At 41.8% G+C, this 22,388-nt stretch overlaps 1 protein-coding gene across 8 annotated transcripts in view; it reads left to right on the top strand.

Annotated features, from left to right (window-relative positions):
- The window catches only part of JARID2 (jumonji and AT-rich interaction domain containing 2), a 282,213-nt gene that overhangs the window by 212,961 nt on the left and 46,864 nt on the right, over positions 1–22,388 (top strand). For all 8 annotated transcript variants that reach the window (XM_063632862.1, XM_055264039.2, XM_055264038.2 and 5 more), the window contains one exon: positions 13,376–13,552. In XM_063632862.1, the coding sequence (XP_063488932.1) occupies positions 13,376–13,552 (177 nt within the window). The remainder of the gene's footprint in view (positions 1–13,375; positions 13,553–22,388) is intronic.

Here is a 22,388-nt window from a genome sequence, read left to right as displayed (position 1 = left end):
AGTCACCGCGCCTGGCCGAAGCCAGGTTTTTTAAAGAGTAACTATGACTTAACTAGTTTGGCTACTTTTGGGAAAGGATTTTTGATGTCTAAAATTGCTGTTGGCATTTTGCTTAGTAAATCATGAAATAATAGTTTCTGCCTCCACCAATCCACCAATCCCATTTCATTAGGATGTCTGAAGATTGCTCTGTTGATTATGGAATTTAGTTATGCAAGTCTTTACTGTGGAGCAGTTGTGACTGTTGTGTTTAGTTCTCAAAGGTAGAGAAGGAGAGAAACCCATCAGGGAATGTCTCAGTGATTCTGTGTAGAGAGGAATATGTGTGTTTGTGCTACATGTACTTGTGTGTGCACTATCTTATAACATTATATTTTCTGAGATTCTGGGAAACTTGGAGAGTCTTTTAGTTGCAGAGGCATGCTATTTATTGTTCAAATAAATGCCATCTAGAGAAAACATTACCAAGTAAGTACCTGGCTTTGAAGTTTCAGGATTCCAGACAGAAGAGAATCATCTTTTCATAGATAAAATTTACTTCTTTTAGATGTCAAATACAAAAAAGATTTAAGTAATGGAAGCCTAGGAGATGTTTAAAACAAATTTAAGAAAATGCTGTGAACCTTGGAAATGAATTTCATTTATGAGCTAGGCAATAAAAATAGGCTTTGTTATTTTTCTGTTCGTATACAATATTGTACTATTTTGCTATTTCTCTTATACTTTTTTTAGATCTGAGGTATTAAAAATGAGTCAGCTTTAAAAGACCATTTTTTTTTGTTTGTTTTCCGGGAGGATAAGTGTGTTTACCTGATCTGACTCTACAAACCCCAAATGACAGATGATGCTTATTATAGCTTCATGACCCTGAAAATCCGATGGATTTGGTGGCCTTAGATAGCATCTTTTAATAGGTAGTTTCTTGAGCTAATTAAAACCTGTATTTCAGTGTGTACAAAGGTTACATAGTGATCCCTGTTGTTGTGGTACTTTAATAATTTTATTTCCATTTTAATTTAAGAAAAACAGGATGTTAAGCTTTTTTTTTTTTTTTTTTTTTTTTACAATCATAAAATAAGTTCCTGTTCATCTTGGGAATATTGTCAGAAGAAAGGTAAAGAAGTAGGCAAAAGAATACATTCAAAATAGCATCCCCCAGAGACGACCGCTGTTAATTACCTTGTTTGTGACTATCTTACTGAGCATTCTGTGTGCATATATAATGCGTATTTTTCCTGAAATGATATTGCATTATACTTTCGTTTTTGCAGTCTGATTTTCCTACTTAACACTGTCACAAAAATGCCTGTCATTTCATTTTAATAGCTTATGTTCCATTTGGTGAATGTCTCATAATTTATCTAATTCCTTATGCACATTTAGAGATATTTCCACCTTTTTGATACCCACTGCTGATGACGCATATCCTTAGTTAAATCTTCACCTTGTTGAAGCCCTTTCAGGCAAGGTTGACAGTTGGGAATGCGATTAACCTTCTTACACCTGCATCCTAATTCTGTTCTTTTTTGGTGCTGATTCCAAAGCAAACATAGCTTGTCACATCCCCAAGCCTCTAGCGTTCACCATAAAGAGCTCAGTCAGCCCATCACCCTTGGGTGACAGCGAGCACTGTGAGGGGTAAAGAAGGCAGTCTTTAATATGCTCATTATTTATAGGGGAGAAAGTCTGGCTGCAGAAATAATGAAGGAACCAAATCAAACACCTGGAAGTGATGTTTGTTGCTAAGGATCCAGGTCTTTTTTTTTTTTTTTCCCTCCAATCCTCAATTATTACCTTTAATATTCTCGGCACTTCTTTGGGATTTGGAAGAGAATAAATCGTGAGGCCCAGGGAAAGACAGCGAGTGGAGTTCTTTAAACCTTGTTTGTTATCTGTTAATGACAGTGAGAAATCTTTGAGATGGGGAGGAAAAACCCTATACCATTAATACTGGCATTAGTATAGATATGTAAACACCCAGCTAGTCATTCTGAGGTTAAAAGCTTTAGAAATCTAAAACAAATTTGTTTTAAGACACTACCAGCTAAGTCTGCAAGGCTCTTTCATTTCCTATTTAATATTGTGACCTAAAATTTCTAAAGGAAAGGAGGGTGGGATGAATAGTGCAGCGGGCCCAAGGTATTTGCCGGCAGTGTATTTATCTTTAAATAGCTGCTCTGAAGGGGTCCACATGTCTGTTGCCAGAGGCATAATTAGTATCTTTCACTGGCACACGCGGGGAAGAGGGTTTTGCGCTTGCTGCATGCAGTGATTCGTACCATCGCCGTATTCCCTGTCACCACTCTCGTTATTCTTAATGAGTTCTGTCGTCTCCTCTTTGTTCTGACTATGATTATTAACAAATTAAAAAGAGCTTAATGTAGCAGAGCACTGGCAGGTTAAATGATTCTCTTATTTACATTTTCCTCTTTATGGGGCACTGCAAACAAGGGGATTCCCAAAGGGGACTCCTGAAGCATGCAAACCTACATACACAGTTCATTCGTATGACCGTGGGCATTACAGTTCAGCGTCACAGCTCGGCACAGTGAAGAGAGCGTTATTATGGGGAATTCCTCGTAAATATCCTTACTGTCAGCCATTGTGAAGCAATGCTGTCTTGTTTTGGAACTGCCTGCCTTTTGTTTCTTCTGTCTTACAGAATCTTTAGTGATCAGCTGTCATTCAATTGCTAATTAATTCAGCAAATCTTTATTAAACTCTTTTTATATGCTTGACACCTAGAAAACAGATTAGACATAGGAAAGCAGTATTGGTGGTGGGTGAAATTGAGGATATAACAATAAATGGGTGAAAATGCTGGGGTAGAGGTGTGTACCCATAAAAGCGGGAAGGGAGAGGCCCTGGGATGGCTGCAAAGGAATGCTGACATTTGCTGCAGGTCTCGCGTTACAGTGCATTAGGAATCTTTGCAGAAAGCGGATAGTGCTGAGAAGGGGTTCTGCAGAAGCAACTGCCAAGGCATGGATTGATGTTGGAGGGCCTGGAGTTAAAGCAAGGAAGTTAGGATAAGCCTCAGATTCTGCATGCCCTGGGCTAGTTACTGGAGTATCCCTTGGGTTCTTCAAGTCAGGGGTGACATCATAATACACGTACGAGGTTAGGAAGATATTACTGGCAGCTCTGTAGAAAATCGATTGAGGCTGCAGGGAGTTCTTCCTAGGAGCATTGGCAGAAGGCTGGCAAGTCTTGGGCAGATGATTTAAATATTTCTCAGCCTGAGCTTCCTCATCTGCGAAATGGATATTCTAGAGTCTACAGCACACAGTTGCTGCAGAGGTAAACTAAAGCTAATGGGTATGAAATAGCCCAGAATTGATACATGAGGCGATCTTCCACATATAGGCATCCTTTGATAACTCAGAGGACTGATTTATGGACCTCCTTTTGATACCAAAATTCATGGATACTCAAGTCCATTATGTAACATGGCACATGGTATTTGCATGTGTGCACATCCTCCTGTACACTTTAAATCATCTCTAGATTACTTATAATACCTAATACAATGTAAATGCTATGTAAATTTGTTACACAATATTGTTTAGAGAATAATTACAAGGAAGAAAAGAGTCTGTATGTGTTCAGTACAGATGCAACCGTCCCTTTTTTTACCTGAACGTTTTTCATCTACAGTTGGTTGATTCCATGGGTGCAGAAGCGTCTGATACAGAGGTCCAACCGTACATTTATTTACCATTTTTTTTTCCCAGTGAATCGAGGCAGAGTTAGTGGAGAGGAAGATAATTAGATGTTGGATTTAGGTGGAACTGTCTGAAAGACCAGCTGAATAGACCATAGGTAATAGAAGAGACAGCCAACCTGTGGTGTTTTTTCTAAAGAGTGTTGCTGGCCTCATTGGCAAGGAACACATATTTTGATGTAGTCCTGGTCTTGAGTCTTGAGGACTAGGATTTCTAAGTAGGGCAAATGCAAAAGCCTGGGGTGATTTAGAGGTCACAGAATGAAAGGGGATTAACCTGCCAGAAAGCAATTAAGTAATCCCCCAATTGCAAGGAACACTATGGTGTTAATAATGAGCTTCCTTGAGCAAAATGGGAATACTTTACATTATGTAAACTCTTTGGGGAGGAAAGCACACTGTCTCCAGTGGTACACAACTTTTTTTGAGGGTCTCCGGGAGGTGTTGCATCTTAGTTTTTGAGAGCAGCAGTAATGAAAGTGTATGTTTGAGAATGGTGTCATCACTGCCTAGGGGCTTTCAGTGGCCTTAACGTTCTGCATATGCTTGGTTTTCTCCTAGAGTCACTTAGCTCAGTCCTGCTGAGCTACCTGTTTCATTTGTTTGGATAGTTTATCAGTTAATAATGAAGAAATCCGAAACCTTGGAATTTTTGAGGTCTGAGGAGGGGAAGGATGGATCACTTCTATTGGCCCTGTGACCTTGATCAGATGTTATTAATAAGACTGTAGGTCATTTTGCTGTGAGGATTCTCCCTGCTACAGGCCAGCTGGCCTCTGACCATGCTGTGCCCTCCCTGAAGATAAAGCAGGCTCCCTTTTTCCTGCCAGTGAGTACTGGCACAGATTCAGTAGTACTTCTCAGAGTCATCTCTGGCCTTCTCCTTACTTTCTAGAGAGTCCTTGAGTCTTTCTGAAATCCACTTAGAGGACATGGAAATAAGACTAAGTATGGCAGTGCTGTTTTGTTGGCCAAGCACCTTGCTGACTGCAGGGGTTTCATTTATAGCACTAAAGTCCCTGGTATCTGTGTCCCACAGGGAAGTTGAGTATTCGGCTTTTCTGTTGGGAACTGAGGAAGGCCTCACATGATTTGTACGAAGACTTTTGTCTATAGTGGCTGTTAGAATGCTCATTTTGTTGTTGTTGTTGTTTTTGTTTTGTTTTTTGAGAGGAAGTCTCCCACCCTGTGTGACCCAGGCTGGAGTGCAGTGGCGTGATCTCAGCTCACTGCAACCTCCGCCTCCCACGTTCAAGGTATTCTCTTGTCTCAGCCTCCTGAGTAGTTGGGACTAAAGACGTGCCTCACCTCACCCAGCTAATTTTTGTATTTTTAGTAGACACGGGGTTTCACCATGTTGACCAGACTGGTCTTGACCTCAGGGGATCCGCCCACCTTGGCCTCCCAAAGTGCTAGGATTACAGGCGTGAGCCACTGCACCCGGCCAGAATGTTCACTTTCTTACTGATTTCTTCTTCTCCACTTGAGATAATACCGTGATGGCTTGAGCACCATCATGGCTGCTGCTATGTGGTATGATTTCTATATTCAGTGAGATGAAGCAAACCATAGATAGACCTTGTGGCATTTGACTGGGTGTGTATTTGCATGTGTTTTAAATTTCCAGTGCAGACAACAACGTAGGAAATGTTGTAAGGGGAATGTTGCAGTTTTCAATGACAAAGATGCTAGATCAGCATGGGAATAGATTGGGAGGGAAGGTGGTATGATAACCCATTGTATTCTCCTTGTGAAGTCCCACATGTTAATTGCACTTGCAGATAGGAAATTCCCGACATTAGGGTAGTATTCTATTTGTGGGATTAGATAGGCACACCTGGGTGCTTGTTTGCACTAGTTCTTGAGAGCTGTAATCCAGGAGGAGGAGGGAGGGTTGCTGAAGGAAAGACTGGCCATGCATCTAGGAGGTCATTGCGTCATCCCTCCTTGTTCCTTAACAAAGACCGAAGGTTCAGCTTATTCTAACCATTGAGTTCATTTTGCATTTTCACCCCCTATCTCCCAGATCCTGGTCACCAACCAATCTAGTTACTTTCCTATTTGGGAAAGAAGATTTGCTGTCACCTATGGAAAGAATGACAGTATGATTTTATACCTATGAGCATAATGATATCACCTTACTGTGAGTCGCTCAGCTTGCTTTTGCCTATGTTTGGGGCCATAAAAATGTTTCGACTGAAGACATTATGCTCTGTATACAGTTGAGTAACCTCGAGTTTCATGGCAAGTAAGCAGCTCCCAGAGCCATGGCCTCATCCTGGAGTCTTGGATCCCATGTAGAGTCCTTTCAGTGATTGGTATCTGTTTTTTTTTTTTTTTTTGGACATACTATTTAAAAAGAAGTACATTCCCAAGATGAGCATGATTGGATAGGCACCTCCTTATTCAGTAAGGAATAGGGATTCCCTTTGTGTTTTGCTCATGCTATTGAGGGCTGCTTCCCTATCTCTGCTACACAAATCCCTCTTCATGCCAGAAAGGACATTAAGTGAACGTTTTACATTCATTTTAATTTTAACCATTACCTTTCCTTTAGGGCAACTGATAGTAAGTTTGTCTTGATATAATGGAGATAAATTATTTAAGACATGAATGCAAGTCACCTTACAGATAATAATAGCACATGGAGTATCTGGATCTGGCAAATACTTTTAGGGTGGTAGGCAAATGAAAGCGAATTGGAAATTGTGTTTTAATTTCTTCCCTAATAAGTTGTAAAGTCAGACCAGGAACGGGCAGAGATTGGCATTGGACATGTTATATTTGTCCCAAAGTCTTTTAGGGAAGTTTGTGTTTACATGTCGTGCATGCATGAATGTGTGAGATGAATGTAGACAGCTGCCCTGTTTGAGTCTCTGGTGCTTCAAACAGTGCTTGGTACATACATACGTAGATTGATGCACTAGGGTATTTGGGTGCAACTGCTTTCTTCTGTGACTTCTTTCATCTTCTATCCATTGCCCAAGTCCCTGCCAGCTCACTTTGAAGTTTTGTTTCTTAATTTGATAGTCGGGGTTTATTACTTTTCATTCTGTTTATGTATCCCGAAGATGAAACACAAACTCAGTGGGCAAGCCCCATGGTAATTGGGTCAAGCAATAGAATTTGACTCTCCAGCTAAATGACAGTGCACAGGGAATCCCTTTAGGGTCTTTCCAAAATACAGCCAAGCGATGTTTGGCTGCTTAAGATCAAGAACTGGTCGAGGGAGGGAAGATAATGGGCAGGAGGGCTTGTCTGTGTACATGATTCATAGAGAAGAATCCAATTTTATAGAAACCACAGCCTAAATTAGAGAAAGCAAGCTTTTGGATTAAAATGATCTCTGTTGTGGTTGTAACATACCACAGTTTGATTTTTGTCCAGATGAAAACATTTGGTTTGCACTTCAGTAAATATTGTGGAGACATTGCCAGCTAATTCTGAAAAGTAATGAAATACGGCTTTGGCAAAGAGCAGATGCATTCCGTACTCTGATTGCTCTTATCTGATCCAAGTTCAGATTTTTTTTTACATTTGCTAATGCACTTGAATAATCGGGCGAGAAAATCTGCCTGTAATTTTAATAGGAAACTGTCTACACTGACTATACTTTTATAATGACCACCCATAAAGTCTTCCCCTGCTCCCCCTGAAAAAAATCCCACAGAATTCCCAAACCTCTAAAACATACACCTTTTGTTGTTACTTTTCTAAAATGAGAGTTTGTAAAGGAGAGATACGATGTGGTGTTCCATGTGAGAAGTCCGCCTCTCTCGCTTGCTAATTAATATGAATGGAGCTGGTGTTTTTGCCGTGCAGAGTCCACCCCTGAGAACGCAAGGTCATGTGGGGTTGCGGAGCCCTTTCTGTCTTTTCTTTTCTTTTCTTTTTTTTGAGGTGGAGTTGTCCTCTTGTTGCCCAAGCTGGAGGGCAATGGCGCAATCTCAGCTCACTGCAACCTCTGCCTCCTGGGTTAAAGTGATTCTCCTGTCTCAGCCTCCTGAGTAGCTGGGATTACAAGGTGCCTGCCACCACACCCTGCTAATTTTTTGTATTTTTAGTAGTGGGGTTTCACCATGTTAGGCAGGCTGGTCTTGAACTCCTGACCTCAGGTGATCCACCTGCCTTGGCCTCCCAAAATGCTGGGATTACAGGCGTGAGCCACCGAGCCCGGCCAGCAGAGCCCTTTCTAAGCCTGCCTTGTTTTCACCATCGTTACTGGTGTTTCACAGCAGGTTGTAGGTGAGTCTTGCTGTGGAAAGGGGAAGGCCTCTTTTTAGAAAGTATTTTCAAGTTGTGAATTGCCTGTCTTCATGTCTCTCTTCCTGTTGTTTTCAACCTTGTAGCTAGCTCCATTCCCATTTTTGTGAATCCTGGACCCACAATGAGCTTTTCAAAAGATTGCTTCATCTGACATTTAGAGAAGAAAAATTTCCCTAATAAAATGTCTAGATACGAAGCTGACCCTTTATGTGCCAGAATCTATTAAGTTACAAGCTATTTTAAATGAAAAATTTAAAAACACACTGTTGTGTTTCCTTTTTTTCTTTCTTTTTTTTTTTTCTTTGAGACAGAGTCTCACTCTGTAGCCCAGGCTGGAGTGCAGTGGCGCAGTTTCAGCTCACTGCAACCTCTGCCTCCCAGGTTCAAGTGATTCTCCTGCCTCAGCCTCCCTAGTAGCTGGGATTACAGGCATCTGCCACCATACCCAGCTAATTTTTATATTTTTTAGTAGAGATGGAGTTTCACCATGTGGGCCAGGCTAGTCTCGAACTCCTCACCTCAGGTGATCCTTCTGCCTTGACCTCCCAAAATGCTGGGATTACAGGTATGAGCCTCCCTGCCCAGCCTGTTCTGTTTTCAGCTGCGTCTGCTAGATACGAAGTTTCTACCGACTCAGTACAATATAATTGCATAATGCATCCATTCACCCATTTCATACTGAGAAATATGCAATAGTTTTCTCCAGTGATAAACACCCTGGGCTGCTATCTGCCTTGAGGGGTTTGAAATATCCTTTCTTTCATCCTGTTTGTATCGAGCAGATTCTTCCTTCTCTGCATTTATTTCTAAATGTGATAATCAAGCTTGTATCTAGGTAAAGAGGAGGAAATAAATGCTCTTTATATAAATGTCTTAATTTTAGTTCTCGGATGCTTTGTGTCTTATACATTTGAGGTTGTTATTTAGCTATTTTCTAGATATTAGTCCTTTTCTATCACTGTGATCATTTTTACTTTGGCATGAAATATGAGATGATCTTACTGCATTTGTCTCGAGGAGAAAAAAAGAACCTACTTTGGCTTCATTTTTCCCAATTCTGTGGCTTCTCTGGGTCTGGAATGCCAGTTTGACCCCTCTGTGATTTTACAAGTGGACATGCCAGCAGGATTCTTAGAGGGATTTACAGCAACCACGTGGTGACAGAGCATTGGCATGTGCAGCATTAGACTCCGTTGGCTTTATTCTTTTGTACCTACTTCAGTTTGTCTATGAGGTTGATGAGATGGACAGGTATGAGGGTGCCCGGCCAAATTCTGGACGTCTGTTCCTTCTAGGGGAGATGCTGATTGTTCATGAGTGCTCCCCCTGGTGGATGGGTGATGGATTGGCCGTGGCCCTTGGAGGATGATGCCAAGGAGGACTGTCAGGCCATATCCAGGCTTGGGGTGACAGTGTTGTCCTTGTGGGGTACCCACCAGTGAGAAGAAGGGGTACAAGCTTAACCTCTGAACTAAGGGCACTCTGGTGGTGGTTACCCGACCTCTTCCCCTGGAGTTCATTTTTATTCTGCTTCAATCCCTTTCCTACACTTTCCCTTTTCCCAGTCTTCCTTCCGTTCAACATATTACCTCCTGATTCCCCATCTGATTTACGAATCCTTCATTACCCATTTTTCTTTGTTGATGCTTTACCTTTAGATCCAGACCAACATGCCAATTACCTGAATAGACGCAGAATCATCATCTAGGTTGAAAACAATCCTTTTTTCCTGTGTCCCCATATGTAGAAGAAATTGTGTTCTTTCTCACCTCTGACTTCAGGGCCAGTTCCATCAGAGGGACTTACTACTATTATAAGGTTTTACTTTGAGAGCAGTTCCTCAGAATTGCCCTTCTTCCTCACTGGTCTTCTATTTCTAGTCTTACATTTCTTCTATTTTAGCCCCTCACTTTCTTTCCCAGCACTCAGCAGGTCACATCACGTGTTTGTATTTGCCGAGGAGCCATTAAAACAAATCCATTCATAATATTGGTTGTTTTCTGCTTTTGTTAAAAAATTATCATCTATGGGCCGGGCATGGTGGCTCACTCCTGTAATCCCAGTGCTGTGGGAGATCAGGTGGGAAGATCACTTGAGGTCAGGAGTTCGAGACAAGCCTCGGCAATGTAGTGAGACCCCGTTCATACAAAAAAATAAAAAATTTATCTGGGTTTGGTGGTGTACACCTGTAGTCCCAGCTACAGGAGGCTGAGGTGGGAGGGTCACTTGTGGCCAGGAGGTTGAGGCTGTAGTGAGTCATGATCACACCACTGCATTCCAGCCTGGGCGACAGAGTGATTCCTTGTCTCAAAAACAATATATTATCCTTTGTGGATATCAACAAAGTCTGGATGCTGAACTGAGTGTCTAGATGTTTTCTCCGTTTTAGTTCTTTGCAACATAAACTCAATCCTCACCCTAACATAAACTCAATCCTCATCCTTTCTCTCAACATCTTGAGTGTAAGGAATGTGATAGTTGCTTCATGCTGCTTCTCTAATGTTTGAGTTTTTAAAAAAATCCTCAACAGATCCTGTTAAGTCGAAGTTAATTCCTTATTTCTAATGTGCTTCACATGGATTTTTACCTGATTCTCTTTGAATCTTAGACTATTTTTATCGGATCTTATTGTTGTATTTTTTTTTTTTTTGGAGATGGAACCTTGTTCTCTTGCCCAGCCTGGAGTACAGTGGCATGATCTTGGCTCACTGCAACCTTTGCCTGCCGGGTTCAAGTGATTCTCCTGTCTCAGCCTCCCGAGTAGCTGGGATTACAGACATGCATCAGCATGCCCAGCTAGTTTTTGTATTTTTAGTAGCGATGGGGTTTCACCATATTGGCCAGGCTGGTCTCGAACTCCTGACCTCAGGTGGTCCACCCACCTCGGCTTCCCAAAGTGGTGGGATTACAGGCGTGAGCCACTGCGCCCAGCCTTATTGCTGTATTTTTATATTGCTCCCACATGGCCTCATTTGTGGAGTTTATTGCCTTTGCAACTGAGGGGAAAGAGGAAGGCTGGAGGGGTGATGGCTCTCCTCTTGAAATACATGCCTGTAACTTTCAGTCCCTCCTGCTTCTCCTGTTACTGTTTCCCTCTGACAAATGGTTGAATTGGCTGCAGAAGTTACTATAAGAAAGATCTACACAAGAACCTGCTGTTTTTATACCAATCCATGGTTTGGATTTCAGCTGCTAGTCATTGCCTCCCAGATACAGTATAGGAAGGCTGTTCTTTAAAATAAATTAAGCATGGATATTTTCATCTGGAAGGAACTATTGAACTTATCCTATCTCCTTTTAAGAGAGGGAAATTTAATGGCAGAGTCTAAGGCTTACAAGTTCTCTCCTAATAGTATGACTGACAGCATATGTTAGATCGATAGTAAAATAATTTGAACATTTTTTGAGTGCTGTAGTTACTCTTGTTTATTCATAAATACTTACAAAGGTAGATTTAGGGAAGAGGCATCAAAAAAGATTGTTATATTTGATTAGATAACCTGTCTATACCCATGAATATTGATACCATACTGAAAACCATGCTAATTAGCCTCCTTTTTTCCTAGTCAGTCTTGTACTAATTGTAAAACCATTTAGATGGAGCATATATTTTGGTCCAGTGGAAATGTGGATAGATATTTTTTTTCTCTTTCTCCTGTTTATTTTACTCCCTCTTCTATTTGATTTTCCCCAAAAGTCTATCCCCAAAGTCTGTGTCAGGTTTAAGAACCTTCTTTCTGTCCAGAATCTACTTCTAAATGGAGACAATCAACATCAAAATGGCTTTTGTAAGACCAAGTTGAAATCTTCTATCTACAGAGGGTCTTTTTGCCGACTATATCCCTTTGCAGTTGCATATCCACTCAGTAATGTGGTTCACATAATTTGGGGGGTTTTTGAACATTGATAGGTCATGAAGATGCCTGTAAGAAAAGGAAGGGGTTGAAGGTCCCACATAGTCTTTGCATTTTGGGGAGATGGGTGCTTGGTTTGCCATCTCAGCTCCTTATACTGCTCGTTTTCCATTTCCTTGTCACTGAGCATATAGTTCCGAAGCCGGACAGAAATGGTTTTAACTGTGTGTTTAAACCTTGAGATCTTTGAGATCTGTATTTAGGTAGGAGAGTGAATTGGTGATTTGTCTCTTCGTTGATGTTACTAGAGTGTTTTTAGCTCATTCATAGGCAGGCAGGCAAGAAAAGACATGAATTTTGTATTTACTAGTTCTTTTACTATTAGACTGAATGGGATTTTGTTTGTGTTTTAGAAGCCTCTGGTTCCAAACAATGTACGAATGACTTGATTGTTTCATCTCCTGAATTGCCTTTGTTTGATAAATAAGAACTGTGTTGTGCTTTTTTTTTTTTTTTTTGAATATTGAGCCTAAGAGTGGGCATGGGGGCTCATGCCTGCAATCCCAGCACTTTGGGAGGCCAAGGCAGGAGGATCGTTTGAGTCCAGAAGTTTCAGACCAACTTGGGCAACATAGCGAGACTCCGTCTCTACAAAAATTACAAAAAATTACTAGGTGTGGTGGTGCGCACCTGTAGCTCCAGCTACACGATTGCTTGGCCCAGTAAAGGGTGCGGTGAGCTGTGATCGTGCCACTGCACTCAGCTTGGGCAACAGAGTGAGACCCTGTCTAGAAAAATAATGATATTGAGCTTTTTTTTTTTTTTTGTTACTTTAAAATCTGGAATGAGAACCTTTGAGGATGAGAGGTTAAGATGTAAAAGGGTAAGGGTGAGGAGGTCGGTTCCCCTGTTGGGAGGTTTATTTTTTTTATTTTTTATTTCAAATTCAGCACTTTTACTTAGTGCAGCGTAGGAATTTATTTGGGTGATTTTTGCATCCAGTTAACCTAATCAGGACATCAAAGTAGCTTCCAAAACCATTGGAAGTTGGGGATTTCATATCCACCATAAGGAATGAATATTCCTTATGAATACAACACACTGATTTTATATAATGAAATGTTATATTGTTTTTACTTCTAGCTTCTCTAATTGTCTTTTCTTTGATTTTTTTTTTAAGTCTATTAGAGTAATCTCTCTTCCTCAGCAGTGGGTAGGTGTTTTTATTTTATTATTATTTTTTGTTCCATCCTTGGAGGTGTTTGTTTTTTTTTCTCAAGAGTTATTCAGGTGAGATTTTAAAAATCCTTATTTGTTCTGTTTTGCGTCTTCTTCCTGCTGGGGGATTTTGCTTGAAATACGTTCAAAAGGCACAGATGATCTTGGGAGTATTTGAAAAATAAATTTAAAATGGCAGTAGAGATCAGTTGCTTTGTTTTTTCTCCTCGGTTTTGTCTTCACTGTGGTGTTCCTTCTGGAAAGGGCGAGGGTCAAGGCCTGTGTTTATGAGCTGTTTTTCTTATTCCACCAGGTTCTCCTGCGCTGCCCAACAGCATGGTGTATTTCGGAAGCTCTCAGGATGAGGAGGAAGTCGAGGAGGAAGATGATGAGACAGAAGACGTCAAAACAGCCACCAACAATGCTTCATCTTCATGCCAGTCGACCCCCAGGAAAGGAAAAACCCACAAACATGTTCACAACGGGCATGGTAGGTCCACCGTTGAACTTGGATAACAGGAAATCTAAAGCTTTGGGTGAGAGCTGGAAGAGAGCCTCTGCTGAGAAGGGATGAGATGAAGGCGAAGCTCGTTCTGGGTACTTCTCCAGGGCCAGACACTTCATGGGCAAAGGGATTATTGTAGTCCAGGGTGTTCTAGGTGAGTGCAGATACTCTGATGATGTGGAGATGATGGTAAATTCTATAAGAGCTGTAGATAAACAGGCATCGGAACAGGAAAAGACCAGATCTACATGGATGGTCAAGAAGATTTGGTGAAACAACATCTGTGCCCCCCCTTTAATTAGTAATGTGATTTTAGCAGATGGATATGGTGTAGGAAGAAAATTATCATTCCTCCTATGGAATTGCACATACATTGTGAAGTGGACTGATTTTCCCCTTGCGTGTATAGTGTGGAGGAGGAGGATAAAAGGCAGGAACAAAAGCTTGAGTATCACAGCGAGGAAACTCATCTTATGTGAATAAGTTGGCTATAGAAAGCGCCTAGTGGTCTGTCTTTTCTTTTCCTTTTCCTCTTGTCTTGTCTTTTTCTTTTCTTTCCCTCCCTCCCTCCCTCCCTCCCTCCTTCCGTCCGTCCGTCCGTCCTTGCTTTTCCTTTCTTTCTTTTGTGACGGAGTCTCGCTCTGTCGCCCAGGCTGGAGTGCAGTGGTGTGATCTCGGCTCACTGACAGGTCTGCCTCCCGGGTTCACACCATCGTCCTGCCTCGGCCTCCCGAGTAGCTGGGACTACAGGCCCCCACCACCACGCCTGGCTAATTTTTTGTAGTTTTAGTACAGATCGTGTTTCACCATGTTAGCCAGGATGGTCTCGATCTCCTGACCTTGTGATCCACCTACCTCGGCCTCCCAAAGTGCTGGGATTACAGGCGTGAGCCACTGTGCCCGGCCGCCTAGTGGTTTTTCAATAGAGAAGGGACTTAAATGGAGTTGTTCCCTGAAAACATAAAGCCGGCATCGATGATGAGGACTTCTTAAAGGGAAATAACTTGAAGGGGAAATGCACAGTGAGGTTGTAATTGTAGGCAATTCCCTGACCAAAGGTTGTCCAGTAGACATTGGAGGATGTAGAATAGGTATAAAAAGCAGTGATTTCAAAGGCAGCACAGAGGTAGTCCTGAACTAATTGGAATTGCACTGAGTGGGGGAATGAGAGTAAGAAAAGAGGAAAGAGGCCGGGTGAGGTGGCTCTCGCCTGTAAATCCCAGCACTTTGGGAGGCTGGAGGTGGGCAGATCACGAGGTCAAGAGATCGAGACCATCATGGCCAACATGGTGAAACCCCGTCTCTACTAAAAATATGTAAATTAGCTGGGCATGGTGGCGTGCTGCTGTAGTCCCAGCTACTCGAGAGGCTGAGGCAGGAGAAATGGCGCGAAGCCAGGAGGCGGAGGTTGCAGTGAGCCAAGATCGTGCCACTGCACTCCAGCCTGGATGACAGAGTGAGACTCTGTCTTTAAAAAAAAAAAGAGGAAAGAAAGGAGGGAAGCAAAGAGAATGGGAGTCAGGAGATATGGCTGTTTTCTGTTGCCCTCCTATCAGCTACTCCACTAGACATATTTTACTTAGGACCCACTAGACCCTGTAAGATAGAGAAGCCTTGTCTACAAATGGTGGAAAATCAGTGCTGTCTTTAAGTGATTGAGGCAAAGGAGAGCTGCTCATTTTTCTCCTTGGTGCCTGTGCACTGAGCTATCATTTGCCTTTCTGGATTCAGTGGGAAATAGAGGCTCAGGACAAGCACAGCTTAGACATGATTGAAATCTCTGTCTAGCTTTCATTATTGTTGGGCATTTCTGCTCTGTCCACTTAACAATTGTTCATCTGGCTTGCCTCTTGCTTTTGATTGTGTTTAGGTGACACATCTGCATAGTAGAGAGTGCGATCTCTTTTTAAGGACTTGTGGTTTAATTGGGGAGATGGGGTAAATACAAAATGTAACTGCATTTTAACCTTTCGGGAAAAGGTTGTCACCTGCAGCTGTGGTCATCAGGGCATCTGGGTGGTTGGAAGAGAGCTGCATATGTGAATTGGAATGCAGGTATTAGTGTACAGATGTAATTTCTAAGGAGGAAGAACATCGCAAACAGAGCAATGCGGAATAATGCCTGTTTTTGGGACTGTTGCCTGTTGTTCCGCCAGTGTGGAGGTCTACTCTTTGGTCACCTGGAAAGACATGGGCACGAGAAAGAATTCTAATAACGGAATAGGAAACTGTTGATGATTTTAGATGTGGGAGTAAGAGGAAATACGTCAAGTTCTGAATGATTCCTTTGGTAGCAGACTTTAGTCTGAAATAAGGGAAAAAATTATTGTATTCAGAGAGTTCCATCCAGGCAACAGCTGATGTGAACCTGAACTTGAGAAGATACAGTGGCATAGCTTTTCCCAGGGACCTGCGGAGGTGGGGGTGAAGGTAATTGAATAGGAATTAGGAAGGGGTTGATTTGTGGAAAGGTAATAACTTTATAATCTTTTGAGTTTGTGTTGATGGTGAGAGACAACAGAATTACTGAGAATACACTGGGAATTTATCATTTTGGAGCCGCTGCTTGAAACCTGAATAAGTAGTTTTTGAAATATGGATAGAAAGGAAACTTCTAGAGAACTTTTTCTTGTGAAGGAATTTTCTAGTTTTCTTTTTTGTTTAATAGAGATTGAAGAGTTAAAGAAATATGAACAAAACATGAAATTACCCTCATCTGTTATCTTCTGTATGGCTGTATGATAGAAATCTGTTTCATCAGTGTAGTATCGGGTTGGTCCTTTTCATAAGTTGTTTTTCACCCTTTTATGCTGATTGGGCAGGTGAATTTATCCGATGTCTTGATCAGCTGAGTTAATCCCATGTATGCTAGTGCAATTGTACTGGGGTCGCTAACTCCTTTGTTTTCCAGTGTTTGAGCTTGATTTAGAGACATTGGATTCACATGCTGATTTTTCTCATGGATTCAGTTTTTAATGTTAAGAATCATTATCTGCATGGATCTTAGATATGTGCAGGGGCAGTGACTGTCTGGCAGCATGTTACACGGAGCATATGAAAGAAGGGGATGGAATGAGGGTGAAGGGATAGGCTGAGCTCTGACTTAAAGGAGGGCATAATGATTCCACATTGACCACTGTCATTGCCACTGGGAGTCAAGGAAAGTGTAACTATCTATAGATACATATCTCTGTGCACTTACACAGATAAACTTCTGAGTTTCAAAAATCTTAGGAGATTCTTTTTCATTTTTTATTTTTTAAAATTTCAAATTTTACTTAAAATTTTTTTTTTAATTTTAAAATTAAAAATGTAATGCTTGTTAATTCAGATATTTCCAGAAACAGTGTTGGGATGTTTTTGTCCCCTCATGAATTTTGATGTCTCTGGGTGAGGGGCTGGTAGGATAGTGTGAATCCTGGCTCCAGGCTGGGAGGACTAGGTGGAATGAGTGGTCTTGGGTAAGCACCGACACACCCACCTCCTACTGCCGTTTCTGAGTTGTGCCCTTGCCCTCCTTGCTGTCCTTCTTTCTCCCCGTGTGTTCTGTCATCCTTTCTTTTACAATAGAGTCACAGCATCAGATAGAGGAGCTGCAGGAAGCATACCCAAACCAGCTGGGCTTAGTGAGGGGACTAACTTTACTGAAACATACACACCTTTCTGTGCTTCCTTTTCTGAGACTTGTGGATAACCAAACTGAAAGGCCCTTCTCACATCCCTGAGCAGCTGGCTTATAACTTTAATCAGATTGATGTCATCTGTGATTAGCCCTGCCCCCAGCCTCCAAGCCTCTACCATTTTGATTATGTTGTATTTGAGTTGTGAATGGGTTTTCTTTGATTTCAAGCCAGCAGAGTCCCAGAACTACCATCTTGGGAGAAGCCATGGGGCTGTGCAATCTGTTTGCCTGCACCTAAACTTCAGGGGAAGTTTGATGGGGAGATTGTTGCAGGCCCGAGGGACCTGTATTTAGATCTGTGCAGACTGCAGTCCTTCCTGCTGTCCCATTCTGTTGTCCAGAGTCCCCAGCCGTTTCCCTGTTCAGTCTGTGTTAGGCCTGCCCATTCCTGGAGCAGGCACTCACTTCCTGGGCATGTCCCTCTGCAGTGTAATTCATTGCTCTTCGGCAGCGTCATAGGGAAGTTTGAATCTTAGTTAGTCTGAGGTTTTCTTTTTATTGCTATGCCTGGGCATTTTTTAGATCTTAACCTGGTCAGAAAAATTCCATTTCCTATGCAAGTCAAAGAGACAAGCACAAAACCAACTCCACTAGAATTTTTCCTACAGAATTTGTGAGTTTTTAGCAAATGTGAATACCCGTAAGTGTTAGGAAAGATTTCATGTTTACATGTTCCCGAAATTGCTGTATTTGTGGAGGATTTGGAAGAGAGCTCAAACTCGTTTTATTGTGATAAGTGCAGAAATAGAATCATAGAATCTTTGCCATGTTAACAATGGTGAATAATATTAACCATTTATGGAGTTACCTTTTCTCTCCTAAATCAAATAAGATTAACTTCTGTATAAATGAGAAAAATGTAAGCCCCTGTGCTGACGTAAGTGCTGTGAAAGATAGCACAGAATGAACACGGCAATAGGATCTACCCACAGGGAGCTAATGGGAGATGATGTCTCCCGGCACATCTGTCAGAAATGTCGGAAGACATTCAGGTCTATCCGTGTGTTTCTCCTGATGAAACAGGTTTCAGCGTCTCATTCATCTTTGTCATGCTACCTGGGTGACTTGTCTCCCTTGTCTTCTGATGTGTGCTCCCCCCTGCAACTTTGTGTCCTGCCACCCACCTCACACCCATATACCAAGGTCCTTAAGGCGGGGGATGGTGTGATCATTGGGGCTCCATTAAGACATTTTGTAGTTTTTGTGTATATTTATGGGTTTTGTGTATTTATTGTCCCTTTGTAGGCATCTGAGTACCAAGTCTTTTGTGAAGTCATATGAAAAGAAAAAATCCCCACAAGCTACTACCTGGGTGGGATATAGGTCTCTGCAGAGTCCTTCCTGCTGTTGCCACATGGCTTGAATGGCCTTGGAATCCAAAGAGTAACAATCCACAGGATGTCAGTGCTTCCTTATGACGCCAGTGGAGGGAATGGAATAAAGCCAGCTTAGTAATAATATACAGGCCACTTGGAATGCTCCTCCGATTTCAAATGACCCAGGGGGAACATGGTGGTTTCGTGCAACCAAAGTCAGCTTTGAAGAAAACTAATGTCAGCCTCAGGTTCAGGCAGTATTATAGAAAAACACTGAGCTCTCAGTAGCTGGGTAGCTGTGCTGTCTTCCCCAGTCTATTTCACATCTGCTTTTATATCAAGGCAGATGACAAGGAAACAAACTTAGGTCAGTTTATTAAAGGAAACACTTGTGATATTGGGAGTAATCCCTCAGGCAAGAGGTGCTAATTGAACATAAGAGTATTTCTAAAGTTACTGTTTTCAACAGTAGAGAAGGAAATTATTGATCGTCTCATCCAAAATTGATAAAAACCAAAGTGTAGCATTCTTTCAAAATTAAACATTCTCAGCTGTGGAATATTCTCATGTCCAACGTTGCTACTTCCTCAACCATTTCTAGATAATTAAAATTACATTATAATGCCATGTTGCTCAATATGCATATTTGTTGTCATTTTTGTCTGTTCATTTCCTAGGAATGTCTTTGCCACCATCGAACAGTCATCAGGAACTTAGTTGCATGCCTTTTTTTAGCTACTCAGTAGCTGTGTGTTCTTGGGCAAGGTATTTACTTAGCTTCTCTGATTCTTAATTTCTACTTCTGTGAAATCAGCATGATAGAATAGATTAGCATTAATTTGTCCATTCATTGATTCATTTATATCCCAGCATAAGGAAACAGTGAGGCTGTGTATCATGGGCGACAGTAGAGCCATTGAGATCTCTAATGGTGGATGGCAGCCATTGTCGTATGTTCAAGGAAAATGACATTTCCAAGATCACTATTCAGCTGGGTGAAGGTTCCCAGCTAAAATTTTGTCCCTGTCATCCATTCTTCTTTCCCTGAGATAATAGTGACTTGTCCAGATTAAAACATTTATATCCCACCCTGTCTTCAACCCCATTTACATTGCTATCTATACTTTGTTTTCTTCATTCTTTTATAACCCTTAGGAAAACTGGTGTACTGTTGCATCCTCCAAGCAAAGGTTGAGTTGCTGAAAGTCAGTAATAATCTCAGTTGACACCAGTGGTTTACACAAGAATCCTCTAAGTGGTCAGACTGCTGGGATCACCTGGAGCTTTGTTTTCATGTGTAATAAATACAGATCAAACGTTGGCAACAGTTCCCATGGCGGCTAAAAGTTCTTTCCTGTAAAATTTCACTGAGGTCCATTTCTCTTTTAAGTTTAGAGCAGAATTCCTAGAAATTTCTTATAATGGGATTTCATTATGAGTATCCGTCAGTCATCAAAGGGAGTATTTATTTAAATGTGATATAAAATGAAACAGATCTTCCTATAGAGGGTTCCTTGCAATAAAAAGGCAATCAGGCACCAGTGCCTTGCAAATCTAATCAAGCTTGGAGCTCTGCAGGTGCTGTCAGAAAAGAGGTTAGCAATTTTCTGAACCTGAAGAAGGCCTTTTCAGAACTGCAGACAGAGGAAAGAGTCCTGGAGAGCACCACATCTCAGGCCACATCAGGTACTGTGGAACTGCCATGGAGGCCCAGGTCCTGGCTTAGCCCTGCAACTAGCATTTTCTCTTGCATAAGCACCTACCACCTGACCACCTGTTCTTCAGTATAAACCCACTAGCCCCACATTGTACCACCAGACAAGGCACCTGAGCCAGGCCGTGCTGTACCTGCGACCTCAGGAAGCTGTGATGCTCTGCCCTTACCCCTGTTCCCTGATTTTGGAGTGCTCTTGGTGAATAGAAGCAAAACACGAGCTATGCTTTAGATGAAAATAAGTTCTCTGGCTGCATGGGAAGAACGGTTTGGATATAGTTAAGAAGGTGAGAGCTCAGTCTTCCTTCCTCACACCTCAGTTTTACTCCCTCATTTTTTGAAAACATTAAAATGTAGAGGCAGATGATGTTCGTGTCCTTTTGGCATGGTTTGGTTTCTGACTTGGGTGAAGAAGGCACAGGTGTTAAAATAGGTTTTCTTGCAGGAAGAACCTGGGTGAGGGCATCACAATTGTGTATTCAAGCAACTGCTCAGAATTGTTAATCTTTCACAAGAGAAAGGGGAGAGCAAGCAAGCTGGTTGTTTTGTGACTTCTCCATTACAGGGTATTTCTCTTATCAGATTTGTGCTTTTCCCTATTTTATGTGCTCGAGCTGTTGAGGCGTGTCAGGAAATCTAGCAACAGCTGTATCCTCCCCAGAGGGATCACCCCTGCTGAAATGTGGGGAGATGAACACACAGAAAACAAAGTGTGGAAAACTGGTGCTTTACTACTGGGGCGGGTTTGGCCAAAATTTTAATTAGGCCACATTTCAAGGAGAGCAGCTTTATTTCAGCAGCTTAGCTGAAGAACCTAGAACCCAGACTGCCAGGGGTGTCCTGTTTCATCTTGTTTCTCCACAGAGGAGGAGAGTGGCTCTGGACATGGAGCCAGGACATCTGGCCTCATGGCAGAGGTGGCAGGAGAGGACACACACACCATCCACAGTGTCCTGCCATCAGCTTCCACATGGGCCTGAGACTGTACCATTCTTCCTCCGAGCAGGAATCCTGATGCCAGTAGTTTCCTGCAAGAGTCTGCTGTCCCCAGGCAGATGTTTTGTTTTGCAAACATTACACAGGACTTTAATGTGCTCATTTGTAATCCACTGAACATCCTAATGGAAATGGATTTGTTTATTAAAATACATAATCTGAAATGATTTGGACAGCATCACATGAGCTTTTAACCTTGGGTTAGTACTCAAGGGTTACAATAACAATGCTTCCAGCAACTTCTATTTCAATAGCACATCAGAGTTTCCAAAATACTCTTACATATACAGAATCTCAGATGATTCTAAAAATAGAGCCCTTAGGTAATGACTATTTGGAAACCAAACAACACAATCAAAACACTGCTTTGTGGGTATTTATATTACAAGTTGATATTTGAAATGCCTAGATTTTTCTTAAGCTCTCATAATTGGTTATTTTTTCCAGGGGGTAAGTGAGGTAGACTAGAGGAATTAATAAATGCCTTTGGAATGAATTTACCTCGGCTTTTCTGAGTCCTTTGAGGAGGAGACCTTGGTGAAGGCTTGTGGCTAAAACAGTTGCATATATATCTTTTAAATGCTTTTTATAACTTAAAAAAAAATGGAAGGAAGAAGAGTGGCTATTGTTTCTTTTGTGCACATCGTTTTCTGAAGAGGGATATTTCTCAGAAGACTTTTTAAACAACATGTCATTGGACTCCCAGCTGGAATGATTTAATTGCTTTTAGATTCACACCGGGGGCATGTTGTGTAAGGGCCAAAAAGCAATCATTTGGATGAGTTTATCACATTTCTGCTCTGTGGTTGCCTTTGAGGGGCATTGAGCCCTCTCTTTGTCTGGGCTGTGGAGGGGTGGGGGGCTGTCATGCATCAGGGTCAGGAGCTCGCCATAGCCCTGCTATGTTCAGTGGGGACAGACACTACAGACACTCTGTAACAGACAAATGCCTCCTCCCCACCCCCTAGCCCCAATCGCAGTTCTCATGTGATATTTTCTTTACCTCTTTTTAACCTCTGGTAGCTCCATTTTTCCTGTTGAGGCAAGTGACTATTCCAAAAAGTTGGAATATGGGATGGGAGTGTGTGTGTGTGTGTGTGTGTGTGTTGTTGT

Source organism: Symphalangus syndactylus, chromosome 23 (assembly GCF_028878055.3).
Source record: "Symphalangus syndactylus isolate Jambi chromosome 23, NHGRI_mSymSyn1-v2.1_pri, whole genome shotgun sequence".
Lineage (NCBI taxonomy): Eukaryota > Metazoa > Chordata > Mammalia > Primates > Hylobatidae > Symphalangus > Symphalangus syndactylus.
This window is presented reverse-complemented; position numbering and strand designations above follow the sequence as displayed.